Here is a 16709-nt window from a genome sequence, read left to right on the forward strand (position 1 = left end):
TGATGTATCAGTGCTCATTTTGTACAGGAAACCCCTCAGTTTTACCAACTTACAAAAATAATTTACACAGCATGACAGCTCAACAGTACTCTTACTTTCTGGACATACTTCAGAGATTTATTCAATTAATTATTTATTTTATTCACTTCAGTTAATGAAAATTCAATTGTTTGAGTTAGGAGTAGTTTGAATAGCTCTACAAATTCTGGTTTAATATTCGTAATTCTTCACAGATTGATGCAGCTGACAAACAACTTAAGTCAACAAGGCAATTTTTGGAAGAACAAGCTGCTGAAAGGGAAACTGAACGTGATGACTATTCCAAAGAAATAATAAGCTTACAAGCACAGTTGAAGGAAAAAGGGAAAAATCTAAGTTCTCAAGAAAGATTTACAACAGAGGTAATTAACCATAGATCTTTTTTGCACATCTTTGTTTTTATTTAGTTGCTAATGAGAAATTATTATATTGCTGATCGTAATGCTTTTTGTTTGTTAATTGCACAGTTTTATTATGTTTAATCATTCAATTTAATTGTTTTTTATTTGGGATTTGTATTGATGGTTTTTAAATTGCAAATACCTTGGTATTAATTGGACTAGAAAACATAATTACTGTTATAAACTGTGGTGGAATGTTGGGAAAGCTATATGATTGATAGGTAAAAGAAAGTTTATCTATTCAGATGGATAGATCTGATGTTTTAGTAGAAGGTCAATTCTTATTTTACCCGTCTTTTAAAATGAATTTCTGCATTTTTTTTTCTTTTACTTAGCCATTGCTATCCTAAAATTTACCAGCCTATTCTAACTAGAATGATGAGCCTGAGTTTCATTCTGTGGGGCAGTCATGAAATAAAAGTTAACCTGGTCAGATCGGATTTAAACTGGTGCTGCTTCTGACTCGAGGTTGTTGAGGTGATACCTTAAGACCCGGCAATGTCCGATTGCTTACAGTCTGATTATGTGAACAAAAACTTTCATTAACTTCCTGGATATGGTTGTATCAGGTCCTATGTAGTCCATGTATATGCTAGATGACATCTAATTGCCAATATATACAGATCCCTTGGATGAAGCAGTGAAACGGTTTTCAAAATTTATGAAATTTCCTGCATGAGGGTCTCTTTAAAAAAATTTTCAATAGCTTGCGGACCCTTTTATTTAATAGAAAAAAATAATGTAGTGAACAAAACAATTTTGTTTACAAGCAATTATATATTCAGAAAACATTACATGTTATGTAATCCTTAAATTTAAATAACAATTTTAATGGGATGCATGTGCTTTGGCTGAACTATTTCTATATTTGTATTTGTTTTGGCCAGTGTAACTCTCATGTCATTTGTCATGTTTAATCTATTTCAAAATTTCTTCTGAACATTAAGTGATAAGTAGAAGAAGCCAACTCACACTCATAGGTGGTTGTGAATGGAATCAGGACTGTTAGAGCCATCTTTGCAACATTCCGGATAGGACTGTGCCATTTATTCCAAAAATCACTACAAGTTTCATGGAAAACATGTTTTACTCCCCCATCATTTTTCAAATCAATAAACTGTTATTGAATTAAATTGTCCTCCAAAGGCAGATCTGATGGAAAGTTCAAATGGATTAGTAATAAACCGATGATGTTCGTCAAATTCTTGTAGATCAGAAAAATAGTAAGACATTTCTTTGGTAAGAAAGAATTCATGCTGTTTCATAACCTTAAGGATATCTCCCTCGTCTTCAAACTCATTTTTCATCAATATATATATTCAGCTATGGAAATGGCACAAATTTTTGTGAAAAAAAGAGTTTTTATTTTTACATTTTATCTAGTGATCTATTTCTTCACAATTTTTCTAATTATTCATTTATAGTACTTAATTTTTTATGATAACACTTTGGTTTTTTCTTACAATTGATTGTATTTTCATCTTTGCATTTTGTAACTTATAATCATGATATACTTTATTAAATTTTACTTTAACCAATTATTAAAATTTCCTTAGCTTTTTACTAACTTAAGGAACTTTTCTCATTTATTCTATTAACTGTTACCTTTTCTGCATTTATTGACTTTATTTTTGTAATCACTGCTAGGTATGACCGATTGTCGATTGTCACTATTGATTGATATTTTATTGTAGATTATTTTTCATACAATCAATGTTTTAAATGGTCATTCTTGCCAACACCAAGAAACTTGTTGTGGGTACATTACTTCTTGTAAGATCAGCTAGCAACAATTCTGGATTCTCCATAAAAAAGAGTTTTTTCAGAGGCTGAAGAGATAATTAGAGAGTCTGTAAATTGCTTAAGACTATTTAAAGCTGGTTATACAATTTTTTTTTTAGAGTTAATATTTTGTTACTAAAAATAATTAATTCTTAATAATTTGAATTTAATTATTTCTACTTTTTGCTTCATCACTACTGAAGTGATTGTATAGATTGGTACTTCAATGGTCCTATATCAGCTTCAAAAAAGGTACAAAATAGTATAAATTATTGACCGCTATTCAGACTATCTTCCTACAATCTATTACATACAGTTAACGATTGCTTTTCCAATATAATTAATCATGTACCTGCTGTTGTATCTTTCCAATAGAAGTGTTGAGGAAACCATGCTATCTTTGTACGCCATAGAATTTTTTTTTTATCTCTAATTTCTCTATATATCTTTGAATATTGTTTATTACTTTTCTTTTCACTTAACTATTTAGAATTTTTTATTGGATTTATTTTTACTCTAATATTTAGTAATATATATATGCTTTTTCGTTTTAATATTGCCACCTATTATGTGTCTATACTTACTATCCATTATGCCTATACCATACCTAAATGTATATAAAGACTTAAATGATAGTAGATTGAAAGGTTTTTTAAATGGTATTTAGACATCTTCAAGTTGTTTGATTGTTAATCCTGATATAATCAGAACAATTGATTGTGAGACACTATCGACAATCGGTCATCCTTAGTAATAACACCATGAACAGTTTTATCATTTCCTGATGTTGATTCATCTTGTTGAAAAATAAATTTCCTACTAGATGCAGTGACCTGGTTGGAATTGTCAGTCATCTCATGAGATGCCAGTTTTGTGAGTGACAATAAAATATGAGTGGATATCATAATAACATTTGTTAGTGAGGTAATAGCTAGAGCAGGTTTTTAAGATGGTAGTTTTATATATAGGCTATTTGGTGAATACCAGGCCAATCAGTGACCGATTGTAAATCTTTTCAGACCTTGGACTATTTTCTAAATAAATCAAGAGTTAATAACCAATGATAAGATAAAAAAATACCTTCTGGGAATTTTTTTTTCCAACTTTTGAATTTTTATAAAAAGTAAAATAAAGCCCTTATTACTTAAAAGAATTGTGTAGATGTTAAAGAGGAGGAGGCATATTCTGATTCGATGATAATTTTAGATTATATACATTCAAATATTCTGTAATTTTAGCCTGACTGTTCATGTGTTACTACCAGATAATTCTGTTTCATGGTGTGATTATTTATTGATTTTAATATTTTTAAAAATATTTTTTCTACTTTTATGATGCACTTTGATTTTACGACTTGTTGCATGATACACACTAGGTGTTGGAGCCAGTACCGCAGAAAATTGGAAAAATCTCGCTATCCGTGAGTCCTTTGTTTTGCATGTTGTTTATGTTATCCTTATGTTTTTTTTTGTTCTTTTTTTTTCATGAGATTGTGTTTATGAGAAAAAAAATTATTATTGTTTTGCTAAGTTTAAAATAAATAACTTATAAACATTTATGTGAATGCTTACTCCATCAGTCTTCTGTCAATAATAGGTACACCATTCTAAAATCTTGTTAGAATTTTTCATTTTGTTTATTAAATTAAATTTATTTGTCACTGCATCATTTGATGTTTATTAGAATATTGATATTTTTGTGCATTGCATTAACATGTTTTGTGATGCATGGATGAAGAGAATTTATTTTTATAAATTTCATTATTTTGTCATTATTTATTAATGTTTTACTGTTAAATTAATATCAGTTTCCATTTATGTTCTTTGTTCTTATAAATCAGGAGTATTATAAAAATCAATTATTTGGGCTTAAATCAAAATAAAAAGAGAAATCAAAGTATGAAAAAATAACATTTTTTTTTTCAAAAATAAATTTTTGGTTAATTAATTGCTTTGTGCCTACATATATAGTACAAATACATTTACCAGGTTACATTAAAATATATTTTAGGAAAAAAAATTGTTATATGTTTTTGCTCATAGTAAAGTTATATAATGGACTTAGTTGAAGTTTATGCACTGCCGATTTCCCAGTTAATTTCTGTTTATTTGTTTTAATTTTTTTTTTATCTTTGTTTCTTTTTAAAAAGGACATATTTACCATTAGTGATAATTTGAACTTTATATGATAAAACTTAGGTTTTTTTTCTATTTTGGAAACAAGATTTTAATTGTGTATATAGGATCATTACTATTTTTAGTTTACATTTTTGAAACATTACCATAAAATTTCACGTTTTTTGGGAAAATTTATGGCAATAAAATATTCTAACTAGATTTGCCGTTTCAATTATGTTTTAATGACTCCTGCTTGTACTAATGATTTATTTTTTCCTGAATAACCAAGATTAACCAAAAATTGTCTCTTTTTATAAGTACACTAATATTTTTTAAACTAATTTTTTTATTGTGTATTTTTCTCCTTACACATTAGAACAGAGTTGATATTTCTTTTTGTGGAGGGAAAGACCATTTTTATTCCTCATTTGATCTACAGTATGATTGAGTATATAAAATTAATTTTATTTTGCTAGAGCTTTAAATTTCTTTAATTAAAAAAAAACGATTATTTTAAACTTAAGATTATTTTTCTGTTGAAACAATTAAAGCTAGTAAGTAGTTTTCTTTTGAGAAATAATTTTTCTTTTTAATGATATCATCATTAATATTAATTTGTTTAAAAATTTGAACATCATTAAATTTTATGGTAATTTAACTTAAATTTAAGATATCATTTCCTGATGAATACCACTATAGACAAAATCACAGGTTTATTGATATGATTCTTATCTCAATTATAGTTTTTGTTAGGACGAATAATTTGTGGCTCAACATCTATTTGAAATACGAGGGCTATAGTATTTGTTCCCTATATCTAAAGCTTCTGTTAAAAAAGTGATTTTTTTGTGAGAAATCTGAATCAAAACAGAAACTTTAAAATATTTAAGGGCTCTATATAGACATTAAGGTGCCTAAAAAACTGAAATTTAAGATTATAAAATAAAAGAATGCAACTATTTTGTTTAGCCTTGTTTCATTTATGTCGTTTCGTGGATGTCTAGCCGCAAATCCTGTTTTGTTCACTTCATAGAAAATATAGGCATTATATATAATTACTTTCTTTTAAACTTAAAACAGGTCGAAGAGCTTGAACAGCAATTGAAGGAGAGCAATATGCTTTTGGAAGAGTGTGAAAAGAAAAAAGCGGCAGTAGATGCAGAGCTTAAAGAAGCCATTGATAAGGTAGGCAGACATTTATTTTAATTTTATCAGTTACATGATAAACAACATAACCTTTTTTTATTTTAAACTGTTCTTTTCTCATATTTTTTTCCTTTATATTTTGTTATTAATATTGTTTATAACTTATATATAGTATTCCTATTTTATTATTGTCAAATTTATCTATTTCATTGATCCACTGGCTTTTAAGCTATGTAATAAACAACATATGAAATTGACGAATGCATTAGCAGGTAGCTCTAACCTACATAGAATGATGGAAGAGAGTATGATTTCACTTCTAAACACCAAAAGCAATATTTAAAAAACAACCATAAATCTTTCAAAACCAATACTTCCATTGGATTATTAAGATATAAAGTTAATATCATTTATGATATTAATATTGCCTTTTAATTAATACAGTTTATTGAAACTAAACATTTTTTATAATAAGTATAAGATTATCCACTCTTTTGTTATCTGTTTTTATGTTTTGCATGTACAGTGTGTTCCTATAAATTTAAAATATTGATAACAGTATTAGTGTTACTCCCAGGAGCTGCCATTGTTGACAATAAACACTCTTTAAACATCCACACTATTCCCAACACCACTGACAATTATTGTTAACTGTTAATTACCAGTCAGGTAGAAATTTAGTCACCATCTGCCATTACCTTTGGGTCAAATTCTGGCTGGCATGCTAGTCTGTCACTGTGTAATTCAACCTTTACCTATGTCTGCCATTTCAATGGCAGTCTAAGTTCATATACTGATAATGAACATATAGGTATGTCTAGAAAAAAAAAAAAGATTCAGAAAAAATGATAGATTCTTCCATGAATTAATATTCCATTAATTTTTATCAGGTCCTTAAAATAAAATAAAATGTAATTATTTTTAACCTACATGTTATTTGGAAGTAGTTTTCATGTAGAGAAATGTTAGTAAATTTCTTTAATTCACGATTATATTGTTTAGATTTGGGTCTTACGTGATATCATATCAGAACTGGAATCTCAATTGAGTTCAAAAAGTGAAAAAGAAGCACTTCTTGAACAAAAGCTTGATGAATTAGAGTCAGAATTAGATCAGCAAAATGGAACACAGTTTGCGATGGCTCAGGAGGTATAAAATATTTTATTAAAAATATTGCATCTATATAAAAGTTTATTTTTCAGCTGCCTTTTATAATATTAATTTTTTAATTTCTATTCAATAGCTTGAATCATTGCGTAGTCAGAGTCTCGATGATGGCTATCTTGAACAGATAAAACAGTTAGAAGAAAATATTAAAGTGCAATTTAATTCATCTGTAGTACGACAATTAAAATCACAGGTTTTTTTTACTTTATTTTGCAATTACTAATTCAATTTTACTTTATTAATTTTTTTAAATGTGAACTTAACTTCTGTGGAAAGTGTTAAAGTTCATCAATTATTTTGAGTTCTCTTGCTTTCCTTAGGTATTAAATATTAAATTCATTATAACTGTGAATCAATTTTACAGCTTCGAGATTTAGAGACAACTTTGGAGCATAGAACCAAAGAACTTGAAACTATTTTTCTGAATAACTCAAATAACAGTCTAAGTTCTCCTTCAGAAGAAGTATCAGTAAGGTAAGGCATGATGTTTTAGTGAATCTCCTTGTTTTTTAACAAAATATGTATTTTTCTTACTTGAAAGAAGTTATTATTCTATACTAACTGCATAGAGAGCAACTGGAGTGGAGTAGGAGTCGTACTCCAGAGCACTGCCCCTCGCCTGTTGCCCTTCCTGTTGAAGAAGTTTCTAAACTACAAGATAAGTTTTTGAGGCATGTAAGAGCAGAAGAAATGCTTATAAAACGTCTGAGGGATCAACAATTAATTACTGTCAAACTTCAAGTTGAATTGGAGGTGAGTCCCATATTTTTTTATTTAGATTTCAATTGTTTTATATAAATTTATTCTCCTTATATCATTGTTATCAAATATTATTATTAATTTCCTCATTGTGGATAATTTTTTATTTTTTACTTCCTCAAGCCCTAAATTTATGTTTATAAGACTTTATACTGAAAAATTATTCTAGTTAATCATTAGAACTATTGAACATGTAAAAAAACATAAGTGTGTAAATCTTCTGGACTTCTCCAAATCTTTTCCGATAGCCTGAACTGCATTAAAATATGAGTTGTTGTTCCTAAATGATGGCTCGGACAAAAAACATTATAGAGTAAAAACTATAGGGAATTTATTCTTATATAATTTTGTGTAGATTAATGTTGCTGAAACATATGTATGGAAGAAAAAATTGAAAAATATTAATTTTTTGTGATATTTTTTGTACTGCTGGGAAGAACTGTAGGTTACAAAGTTAAAAATCATAATTAGCACCCCCAAAAACATAAATGACCAAATTTTTAGAACTTTTCCCCTTTTATTAATATTATTATAAATTTCTTTATGTCTTTTAGGAAATGCATGCTGAACGAGATGTTCTGCAGAAACAAATGAAAAAACAGATGACACTTTTAGCAGAAGCAAATAATAAAATCGATGATTTTAGACACAAGGTTGAAACTGCTCAGACTTCTGCTAATAAGGAACTTATCTCACAAATTCAAGAATTGAAAGAAAAATATAGCAAGGCTGAACAAGCATTGGATAGTACTCACAATCAGGTATGGTTATTCAAAATTTACTATTCTATTAATGTATTATGTATTGCGTTGGATATTTTCATGTGGCTTTAAATTTTTTTTGTAGTTGATGGAATACAAAATTCAATTATCACATGCAGAAGAAATTATAAGTAAACAAAAGATCGAAATCAGTAACCTAGCGCATTATGATCATGAAATGGTTGATTCTTTAAGATTGGAATTAGCTGCTGTGACAGCAGAAAGAAACAAGCTAGAGGTATGGTATTTTTTTATGTATAGATGGAAAAGGATGGGATGGTCTTGCTGTTATATAATACATAGCTGATAGTAATTTACACATTTTAAGTAAAATAAAAACAAGTAGTATGTTGTAACGTTCATTATTATTGGAATCAACAGGAGAGATAGGTATCATTATAAAAATTGTCATGAAAAATTAAAAAGTTGTCATTATATTTTTTCATTATTATATATGAGTGATAATGGACTTGGCTAGTTTTAGAATCAACTCCTCATTAAATTTTATCTTTTAAGAAAAATTTGTTGGTATTTTGGAAAAAACAAAATGCTCTAATTAAAAAAAGAAGAGGATAAATAAAATAAAATGGTGGATCACAAGATAAAATAGTTTCTTTTAAAAACAACTTTTTTTGGGAGTAAGTCTTTTATCTCATGAAAATCTATCACAGAAATAAAAAAATCGAAAATGAACTTGGTTGGTTTTGAAATCTACTCCTCATTTAATGCCATGTTTTGAGAAAAAATGTGTAGTATTTAAAAATATATTGTGTTTGGAATCATTATTCCAAGAAAATAAACTATATTCTATCAAAATTCTTCTTTTTTTTTTTCAGAACTAAAATTGCTTATGTATGTTGATCTTTATAAATTATCTTCAAAATATTAAACGATTCTGTAATAATGTTCTATGTTTTTTTCTGCATCATTTACTAAAAATGAAAATAAATCATTTAATTTTAATGTAAATTATTTATTTTATTGTACATTTATTTTTTCAGGATATGCTGGAGAAGTACAAAAGAGATTACAATTTAGATGTTGTAAATGCTCTGCTTGTTGATAAGAATGAAGATATTGATCATTTACAGCGTACAGTTAGCATGTTACAGAGTCAGGTAATTTTCTTTCTTATAATGTTAAGTTTACTTATTACCAAAATTTTATAGTATTGATAAAATCTAAAAATCCTTTTTATTTTAGTTTAGGATTTTATTAGTATTCATGATTAAGCTATTTTATTTACTCCAAAGTTTGAAGTCAATTCTTGTTTAGTTTGGATTATAGAGCAGAAAAAAATGTTAGTTAAATTATAATTTTTTTTAAGTGATAGTTTAAAAAAGTTTTTTTTTTAGAAAGAAGATGAGGATCAACAGGGATCTTGTAATTCTAAAGGTTACCGTGTCAGTTTTGCTGCTGATATTGAAAATTCAAGTTCCCTTGCTGAAGACATGCGTTTACGAGATGCACCAAATATGCAGAGTCTAGATCTGTGTCCTGATAGTAATTTTCAAGTCTTTGTAAGTAATATTGCTTTCACCTGATGATTTATTATTACAGCACAAGTTCTGATAAAATTTTATGGTTTATCATAATCCTAATTATCATAGGAGGGGAGGTACTAGTCATCTAAGCTACTGAAAAATATTTTACAATACCAGTTAATTGTACATTTAATATATTAATTCTTATAACAGACATTGCCAAGTAATATTCTATTGAGTGGTAGAAACTCATCTAATATAATCCATACTTTATTTTTGTGCAAATTAGGCATTTCATTTATGTAAAACTATACTTTCAAATATGACAGATTTATTCATTGTGTTTAGCCTGGACTGAATACTTTAATAATGTATTTGTTCATGCTGCTTTACTTTTTGTTCCAGGGTAGCCGCATTAGCCCCATCCCTCATGAAAATGAAGAAAAACAATTTAATGCATCTTTAAGAAGTTTTAGTTTATCTGATGACAGCATTTTAGAGGAGACTGAAAATGAAAATGAGGTATGAAAGTGTTTTACTGAATGTATTATCAACTATTATTTGTTATTTTTATTTTGTTTGTAATTCGATACTATCTTATATCTTTTTGTTAAAGGATGTGGAAGTAGTACTTGAAGAGTTGAGATCTCAGGTACAGGAAAAGAGTGGTAGAATCCTTTCTCTAGAAAAAGAAATTGAGTATCTTAAATCAATTGAGGAAGATTTAAAGAACACAAAGTCTGAATTAGAGGCTGTAGTTTCTTCTATTACTGATGACAAAAAATATTATGAAAACGAACTTCATTTAATGATGGACAGGCTATCTAAAAAAGAAGAAGAAGTAAAGAAATTGAGAAGTACAGTGAAACATAAGGATGAAGAGATATACAAGACTACTGCAGATGTCCAATCTCTACGTGAAATCTCGCTGAATCTACAAGAGAAATTAAGAGAAGCTAAAGAATTGGCAGAGAAGGAAAATAACCATATTTTAAAAGAGGATATTGCTCATTTGAATGAAGAGCTTCTCTCAAAGGAGAAAGAAATCTCTGAACTTGAACATGAGCTGCAACTCTTTAAAAATGATTACAACGATGAAAAAGAACTTTGTGAAACTTTGAAGTCTTCTCTGAACGCCATTACAGCTGAAAAGCAGTATCTTGAAGAAAATATTTCTTCACTTAGGCAAGAAAACCGTGAAGTGATGAATAATCTACAGCTAGCCGAGGATCGTTTGAATCAATATATCATTGCTGTTAGGAACTTGAAGAATGACTTGTCTTCAAGAAGTAATCTTCCGGAAAATAAAAGCAGTTCTTCTTGTCATAATCCGGATTTCATTGAAAATGAAATTGCTACATTACAGGAAGAAATAGTAAAATTAATTAATTCAAATGAAAATTTTTTACTTGAACGTAATACTGTTTTAGAGGAAATCAACAAACTAAAGTCGACCATTAACAGTGAAGAATATGATATAAAAGATTCCCTTATCAGCCAATTGCAAGATGAATTAAATGACCTTAAAAATGCTGTACAATCAATAAAAGAAGAAAAGTTAGAAGTGTTTGCAAATTTCTCAAAAGAAATTTGTCAGTTACATAAAGATATAGAGAACTTGCAGTATTCTAAACAAGAAGCATTACTGAAATGGAAGCAAGAACTTATGGAAAAACAGGCTGTGCAAAAACAGTTCGAATCCCTAAAATCAGAGTTGGAGACAGAGAAAAATCAAAAGGAACAAGATAAACTCTCAATATTATCTAAGAAGCAGAGATTGACTATTTGTAATCCCAACATTTTTGAAATTCCACCAATAAATAGTCTTCAGGAATCAAAAATAAAGAAATTAACTTTTTGTAGATCAGGATTTGTGGATATTCAACCAGTTTCTGATTTCCCAGGTATAGTATTTCATATTTTTATATGTGTGAGTGACTGCTTGTGGCATTTTCCTGTCTTTCGTGTAATAAGCTTTGAACTACAAAACAGCATTAAATAACTCTTTAACTGTTTGATTGATTTGTAGCCTCTTTGTTTTTCTATAATATTGTTTCATTTTATAAGATTTTATCATTATTCTCAGATACTATCCATAAAATATCTAAATTTAATTTATACCATCTTGTTAACGATATTTTGTATCCCCCTTTAAATAATGGAAAAAACTTTGCTTGAAAATATATTCAGTTTAGAAAACTTCACATTAAAAATTATTTTCATGGAAGAAATTGTAGGTGTCAGAAAAAAGAAAAACTTAGTTTCCAGATATTTGATTTATTTAAAGTTTTAAGTTAGGACAACACTTATCCACGAATCTATAAAAAATGATAAAGTCTTTCATAAGTTCATGATAAACCTACAACACCCTGCCCTTATTGATCCTTTGATAATAATTATGCTTTATTTATTTCTTTAGTACTAGCACAGTAAAAAAAAAGATGTTAATGTTGTTTTATTAATCCTAATTTTTTTTTTAATATTAACTGTAATTATATTGGCAGGTATAGATGCTCTTGCAGACAAAATGAGAAAAGAAATAAAGTTGTCAGCTACGCTTGATAATTCACTCCTCGAGTCAATTCTTCCTGAAAGTTCTGAGGTACATAAATATTTCATATATTAATTATTATGCGAGTATTATATTTTAATTTAATTTAATTAATTGAATTTCAAATAGCCATGTGCTTCTGCCAGTGGTCAGTATGGTACAATCACTAGCAAGTTAAGAACTCTTGAAAAAGCTCTTCTCTTGGAAATGGAAAAAGCCAGAGAAGCAAGGAAGGTATTACGAGAAAAAGAGAAAAAATTCAGGGTTTCTGAAGCTGAGAAAAATGAATTGAAACTGAGAATTGAGAGGCTAGGAAGAATGTTAGCTGCCCACGAGGAAAAAATTGGGATGCTATCGTAAGTTTATTTTTACTAAATGATGTTTTGAAAGCTCCATTGATTACTTCAGTACAAGAGCCCGATAGGAGAAAAACGTCAGTTATTTCACCCCAATTTTTTATTACGTTAATGAAAACTACCTCTAATTACTAGTCAAAATTGATGAGTCTGCCAAGTATAGGTAGGAGGAATACAAATTGGCTGCTGTTTCAAAATGTCAAAAAAATCTATTTTTCATTCAGAGCTCCCATATCTTTAGAATAATCAACAACACTAGAAAACCTAATAGAATAGACCATATAAAGTATATCGGAGGAAGATAGTCCAGATGGCGGTCAATAAAGGTTTCAAAATAGTAACAAAAAACTATTTATTGTTTCTATTTTGAAACCTTTATTGACCGCCAACCGGACTATCTTCCTCCAGTCTACTTCATATGGTCAACTATCTTCTTCCAATATTAATAGAATATCATTTAAAGAAATGTAAATTAGCTAAAATATGAGCCAGAATAGAGCTATTTAAGTTCAATAGTTCTCAAAATATAGCTTTTTAAAAAGCAACATTTCCTAAAAAATGCACTGAAAAATCAGTAGTTAGTGAATTTAGTTTGAGAAATCTATATCTCAAAAACCATTCAACATACAAATGTCTTAATGTAATTTGGCTGGTATTATAAAAGGTTATTAATGACTGGGATATTCAAGAGAAAACATTTGAGGAGTTTTATATCAAAAGTTATATTCACTTCTCAAAACTAAAATCTTTTTGTAGTTAGATTGATGCCACAGATCAACAATTTAAATAAAAATTAACTCATACACAGGATAAGTTCCCCTTATTAATTGTTAATAATAATTTTTGAAAAGTCGATATATTGACTTTTGTTTAAGAAACTCATGAAATGGTTTACCTAAACCAAAATTATAAGCAAATGTCAAATAATAGTGTTTTTGATTATAACTACCTCTTATTTATTAATTTTTTCAGGCACCAGCTTAAAACAGAAAAAGATAAAGTTATTACTCTGGAGCTAATGGTTTCCAAAGAGCAAGGGAGTTTGAAGAAAGTTAACACCTTACTTGAAGAAGAAAGAAATAAAGCTAGAGAATCTCAAAAGGATGACATCGCCCTCATTGAAGTAAGGGAGTCATTTATTAAAAATTAACATTTAATTTTATCCATAAAAATATTTTAAATGAGGAGAAGATGGTTGGGGGTGTGGTCAGAATATAATATTTTATGAAAAATTACATAATTGTACAATTTTTTATTTTAGACAATGAGAAAAAGGCTTCAAGCGTTGATGGAAAATGAGACAATATTGAAACAGATGGTTAGAGATGAAAGACAGAAATGTCATAGTCTTCAAGCCCAATTGAACTCAGCCCGTGCCTTAGAACAGTACCGTTCTGATTCAGAAGATGAAAATCACAAAGAACTTAAGGTAATAAAAATCTTAATGCTTCAATATGTATATGTTATTGACATATTTTCGATATTGATGTTTTAAATTTAGTTTTGAAACTGGTTGGTTTCTATATAATTAAACATTTTTCTCAAAAATTTCTGAATTGAACACAATGAAAATTCATAAGGTGATCATTAATAAAACAGGAATATTGTGTCTTAAGGTGTATTGTCAGCTTACTCTCAAAACCTCTTAAGTTAAAATTTTCAAATAATAAGGTTTTATTTGATTTGGAAATATTTTTTAGCTTTTATATCTTCTGGAAAAACCATCTTTGCCTATCTCACGAGACATAGATGTAACCTACTTAGACATAATGTCACAATGGTTTACCAGGACGTTCTCAGAACTGTTTTGTAATTATTCATTTAACAATAAAGTACATTGTTCAATTTTGCTGATATGATTTTCCAAGATAATGGAAATAATTTATGGTGTTTTTATAGGGCTCAATTTTTGGTAGTAGATTCAAAATAATTGATCATTAAAGTTGATATGTAGTTGAAGAAGCACATATGTAACATGAAAGTTTTTTGGGAGAAGAGAATTGTATATTTGATGATTGGATAATTTAAAGTGGAAAAAAAAATTAATTTTTTCATAATAATAAATACTTTAAAATATGATTTGAGTAGTTTTCTATGCTTCGGTGCTGATAATAATTATGTGCTCACCACATAAACCATTATTTAGGAATAGAATAATAATCATGGTTGTAGTAAAGCAATTAAAGTTTTTTATCTTTAATTTACAGACAATTTTATTACAAGAGAGAGATAAGTATTTTAAGTTGAAAGTGGAATATGAAAAAGAGCGAAGGACATGTGAAGATCTGAGGGAAGTGCTTGCAAGGGAACGAACTGCTATGTGTTGTCTGCGGGACAACTTAGCAAAAAGTGAAAAACATAAATATCAAATAGAAAAAGAGGTAAATAATTTTGTTTTTTAAAATTTTAGATTAAGTATTTACTGGATTAGAATTCTGTCTGACCAATTCCTAACAATTTTTTACTAGTTACTTTTTACATTAGATAAAAATTCTGTCTCACATCCGCCTGGTGAACGTGATTTGGTACTGATCTTAGTCAGTACCATAGGTGAATAGTAGGCACTGGTCTACTATTCATCGAAATCATCACAATAAATAAATTTTTAAAAATCACAGATTACAATCCGTATGCCTATATTTGATAATTCTAATTTTGATTTTTTTTAATCCCATATTGCTCCTCAAAATAGCCATATGTCCTATTTATCTCATAAATCTATGAACTTTAGTTAATTTTAAAATGTCTCTTTCCTGACAATAAACTTCAAAATTATGCCTTACAATTAAAAATTCAAATAGAAAAATAGTGGAGAAAACACATAAATAAAAATAGCAGATTACTAATGATTTTTTTAAGAAATTATTTTCAAATTGATATCTTGTGTTGTAAAATTGTAAGTTTATTAAAAAGGACTTAACAGCTCATGGAAGAATAAAATTGAGGCTTATATAAAAAATTTATTGATAATATTGCTTTACTACATTATTTTCAGAATACTGCGCTAAAACAAAGATTAAATGAGGAAATTGTGAAAAGAGAACTGGCTGATAAGGGATTAGTTGAAACAAAAGCTGGTGAAGATTCAAGATTTCAGAAACACCTCCAAGCCATTGAACAGAAAAATAAAAAATCATTAGATGCCGCCTATGCTGTCATTGTATGTATTAATTAAAAATACTATTTATTACCTGCAACTATTGTTACTGTTAAAAATATTATGTTTTTTTTGTCTACAGAGGGAACTCGAACAAGAGTACAATGATCTCAAAATTTATATTCGTTCACAACAAGAACAAGACGAAAAATGGAAAGATCAAGTCCATTTACCCTTAATTCAACAGCTAAATGTAATTAGATGTACAGTATGTTTGAATGTAGTGACTATAAGAAATAAAAGATAAATTTTATATTTTCAGTATAATTTATTCAATATAATAATTTTAATATTAGGTAAATTCGATGAAATTTATAGTAATAAATGTTTTAAGGGTTTAAGAATTATAAAGTCTCTTTAAGTTATTTCAGATTTTTAATTATATATTCCACAGGAGGTAAATGATAATCTTGATGCTTTAATAAAGGAGCGTGTTGAATTAAAGCGGACGATTGAAAGGCTCAATGAAGAAAATAACAGGCTGCATAACTTAATTGATGAACTGAGAAGGGTATGTAGTCTGTATCTTATTATATGCATGAATTAAAATTTGTTTCTTATTTCAATTCTGAGTAATAGTTTTGTACTCGGTTACATAATGGGAGAAATTTAATTTGGAACTTATTCAAGAATATTCTTTTTAACTATTTTCCCTCCCCCTCTTCCCTCTCCTTTGTTTCTAGTGATTATATCATATATTTAACACTACTATGCTAACATTGCTTTTAAAGAATTCAGTAACATGGCCCTGGATCTGTAAGATTGTTTTCTTTAATTTCAATATGTTTCAAGTAATAATATGTGAACTATGAGAGTTTAATAAGTGATTAAGTGGCTAAAATTGGAAAATGGCCTGAAGCCACCACTTTCACATTGATCATAAAACACTTTTACACTAATCTTCATTTTCTTGCAAAATTTGGCAAAATCGGATGACCCATTTTCGAAATAAAGGTGTGCCAGGGAATATTTATTTTTTACACGTATCC

The 16709-nt window shown here is 28.2% G+C and overlaps 1 protein-coding gene across 3 annotated transcripts in view; it reads left to right on the forward strand.

The window, feature by feature from the left end:
• LOC106681963 (centromere-associated protein E) overlaps positions 1 to 16709 on the forward strand; it is a 69264-nt gene that overhangs the window by 49022 nt on the left and 3533 nt on the right. For 2 of the 3 annotated variants that reach the window (XM_067044806.1, XM_067044808.1), the window contains 21 exons: positions 234 to 401; positions 3598 to 3642; positions 5420 to 5524; positions 6488 to 6634; positions 6729 to 6845; positions 7017 to 7126; positions 7222 to 7405; positions 7966 to 8172; positions 8258 to 8410; positions 9174 to 9290; positions 9528 to 9692; positions 10062 to 10178; positions 10273 to 11560; positions 12161 to 12258; positions 12337 to 12563; positions 13536 to 13686; positions 13825 to 13992; positions 14771 to 14944; positions 15559 to 15723; positions 15803 to 15913; positions 16115 to 16231. In XM_067044806.1, coding sequence (XP_066900907.1) covers positions 234 to 401; positions 3598 to 3642; positions 5420 to 5524; positions 6488 to 6634; positions 6729 to 6845; positions 7017 to 7126; positions 7222 to 7405; positions 7966 to 8172; positions 8258 to 8410; positions 9174 to 9290; positions 9528 to 9692; positions 10062 to 10178; positions 10273 to 11560; positions 12161 to 12258; positions 12337 to 12563; positions 13536 to 13686; positions 13825 to 13992; positions 14771 to 14944; positions 15559 to 15723; positions 15803 to 15913; positions 16115 to 16231 — 4134 coding nt within the window. The remainder of the gene's footprint in view (positions 1 to 233; positions 402 to 3597; positions 3643 to 5419; positions 5525 to 6487; positions 6635 to 6728; positions 6846 to 7016; positions 7127 to 7221; positions 7406 to 7965; positions 8173 to 8257; positions 8411 to 9173; positions 9291 to 9527; positions 9693 to 10061; positions 10179 to 10272; positions 11561 to 12160; positions 12259 to 12336; positions 12564 to 13535; positions 13687 to 13824; positions 13993 to 14770; positions 14945 to 15558; positions 15724 to 15802; positions 15914 to 16114; positions 16232 to 16709) is intronic. The other variant, XM_067044807.1, reaches the window with a different exon arrangement.

The sequence above is a fragment of the Halyomorpha halys genome, unplaced genomic scaffold (genome assembly GCF_000696795.3).
Source record: "Halyomorpha halys isolate HHAL.00 unplaced genomic scaffold, Hhal_1.1 Scaffold380.1, whole genome shotgun sequence".
Classification (NCBI taxonomy): Eukaryota; Metazoa; Arthropoda; class Insecta; order Hemiptera; family Pentatomidae; genus Halyomorpha; species Halyomorpha halys.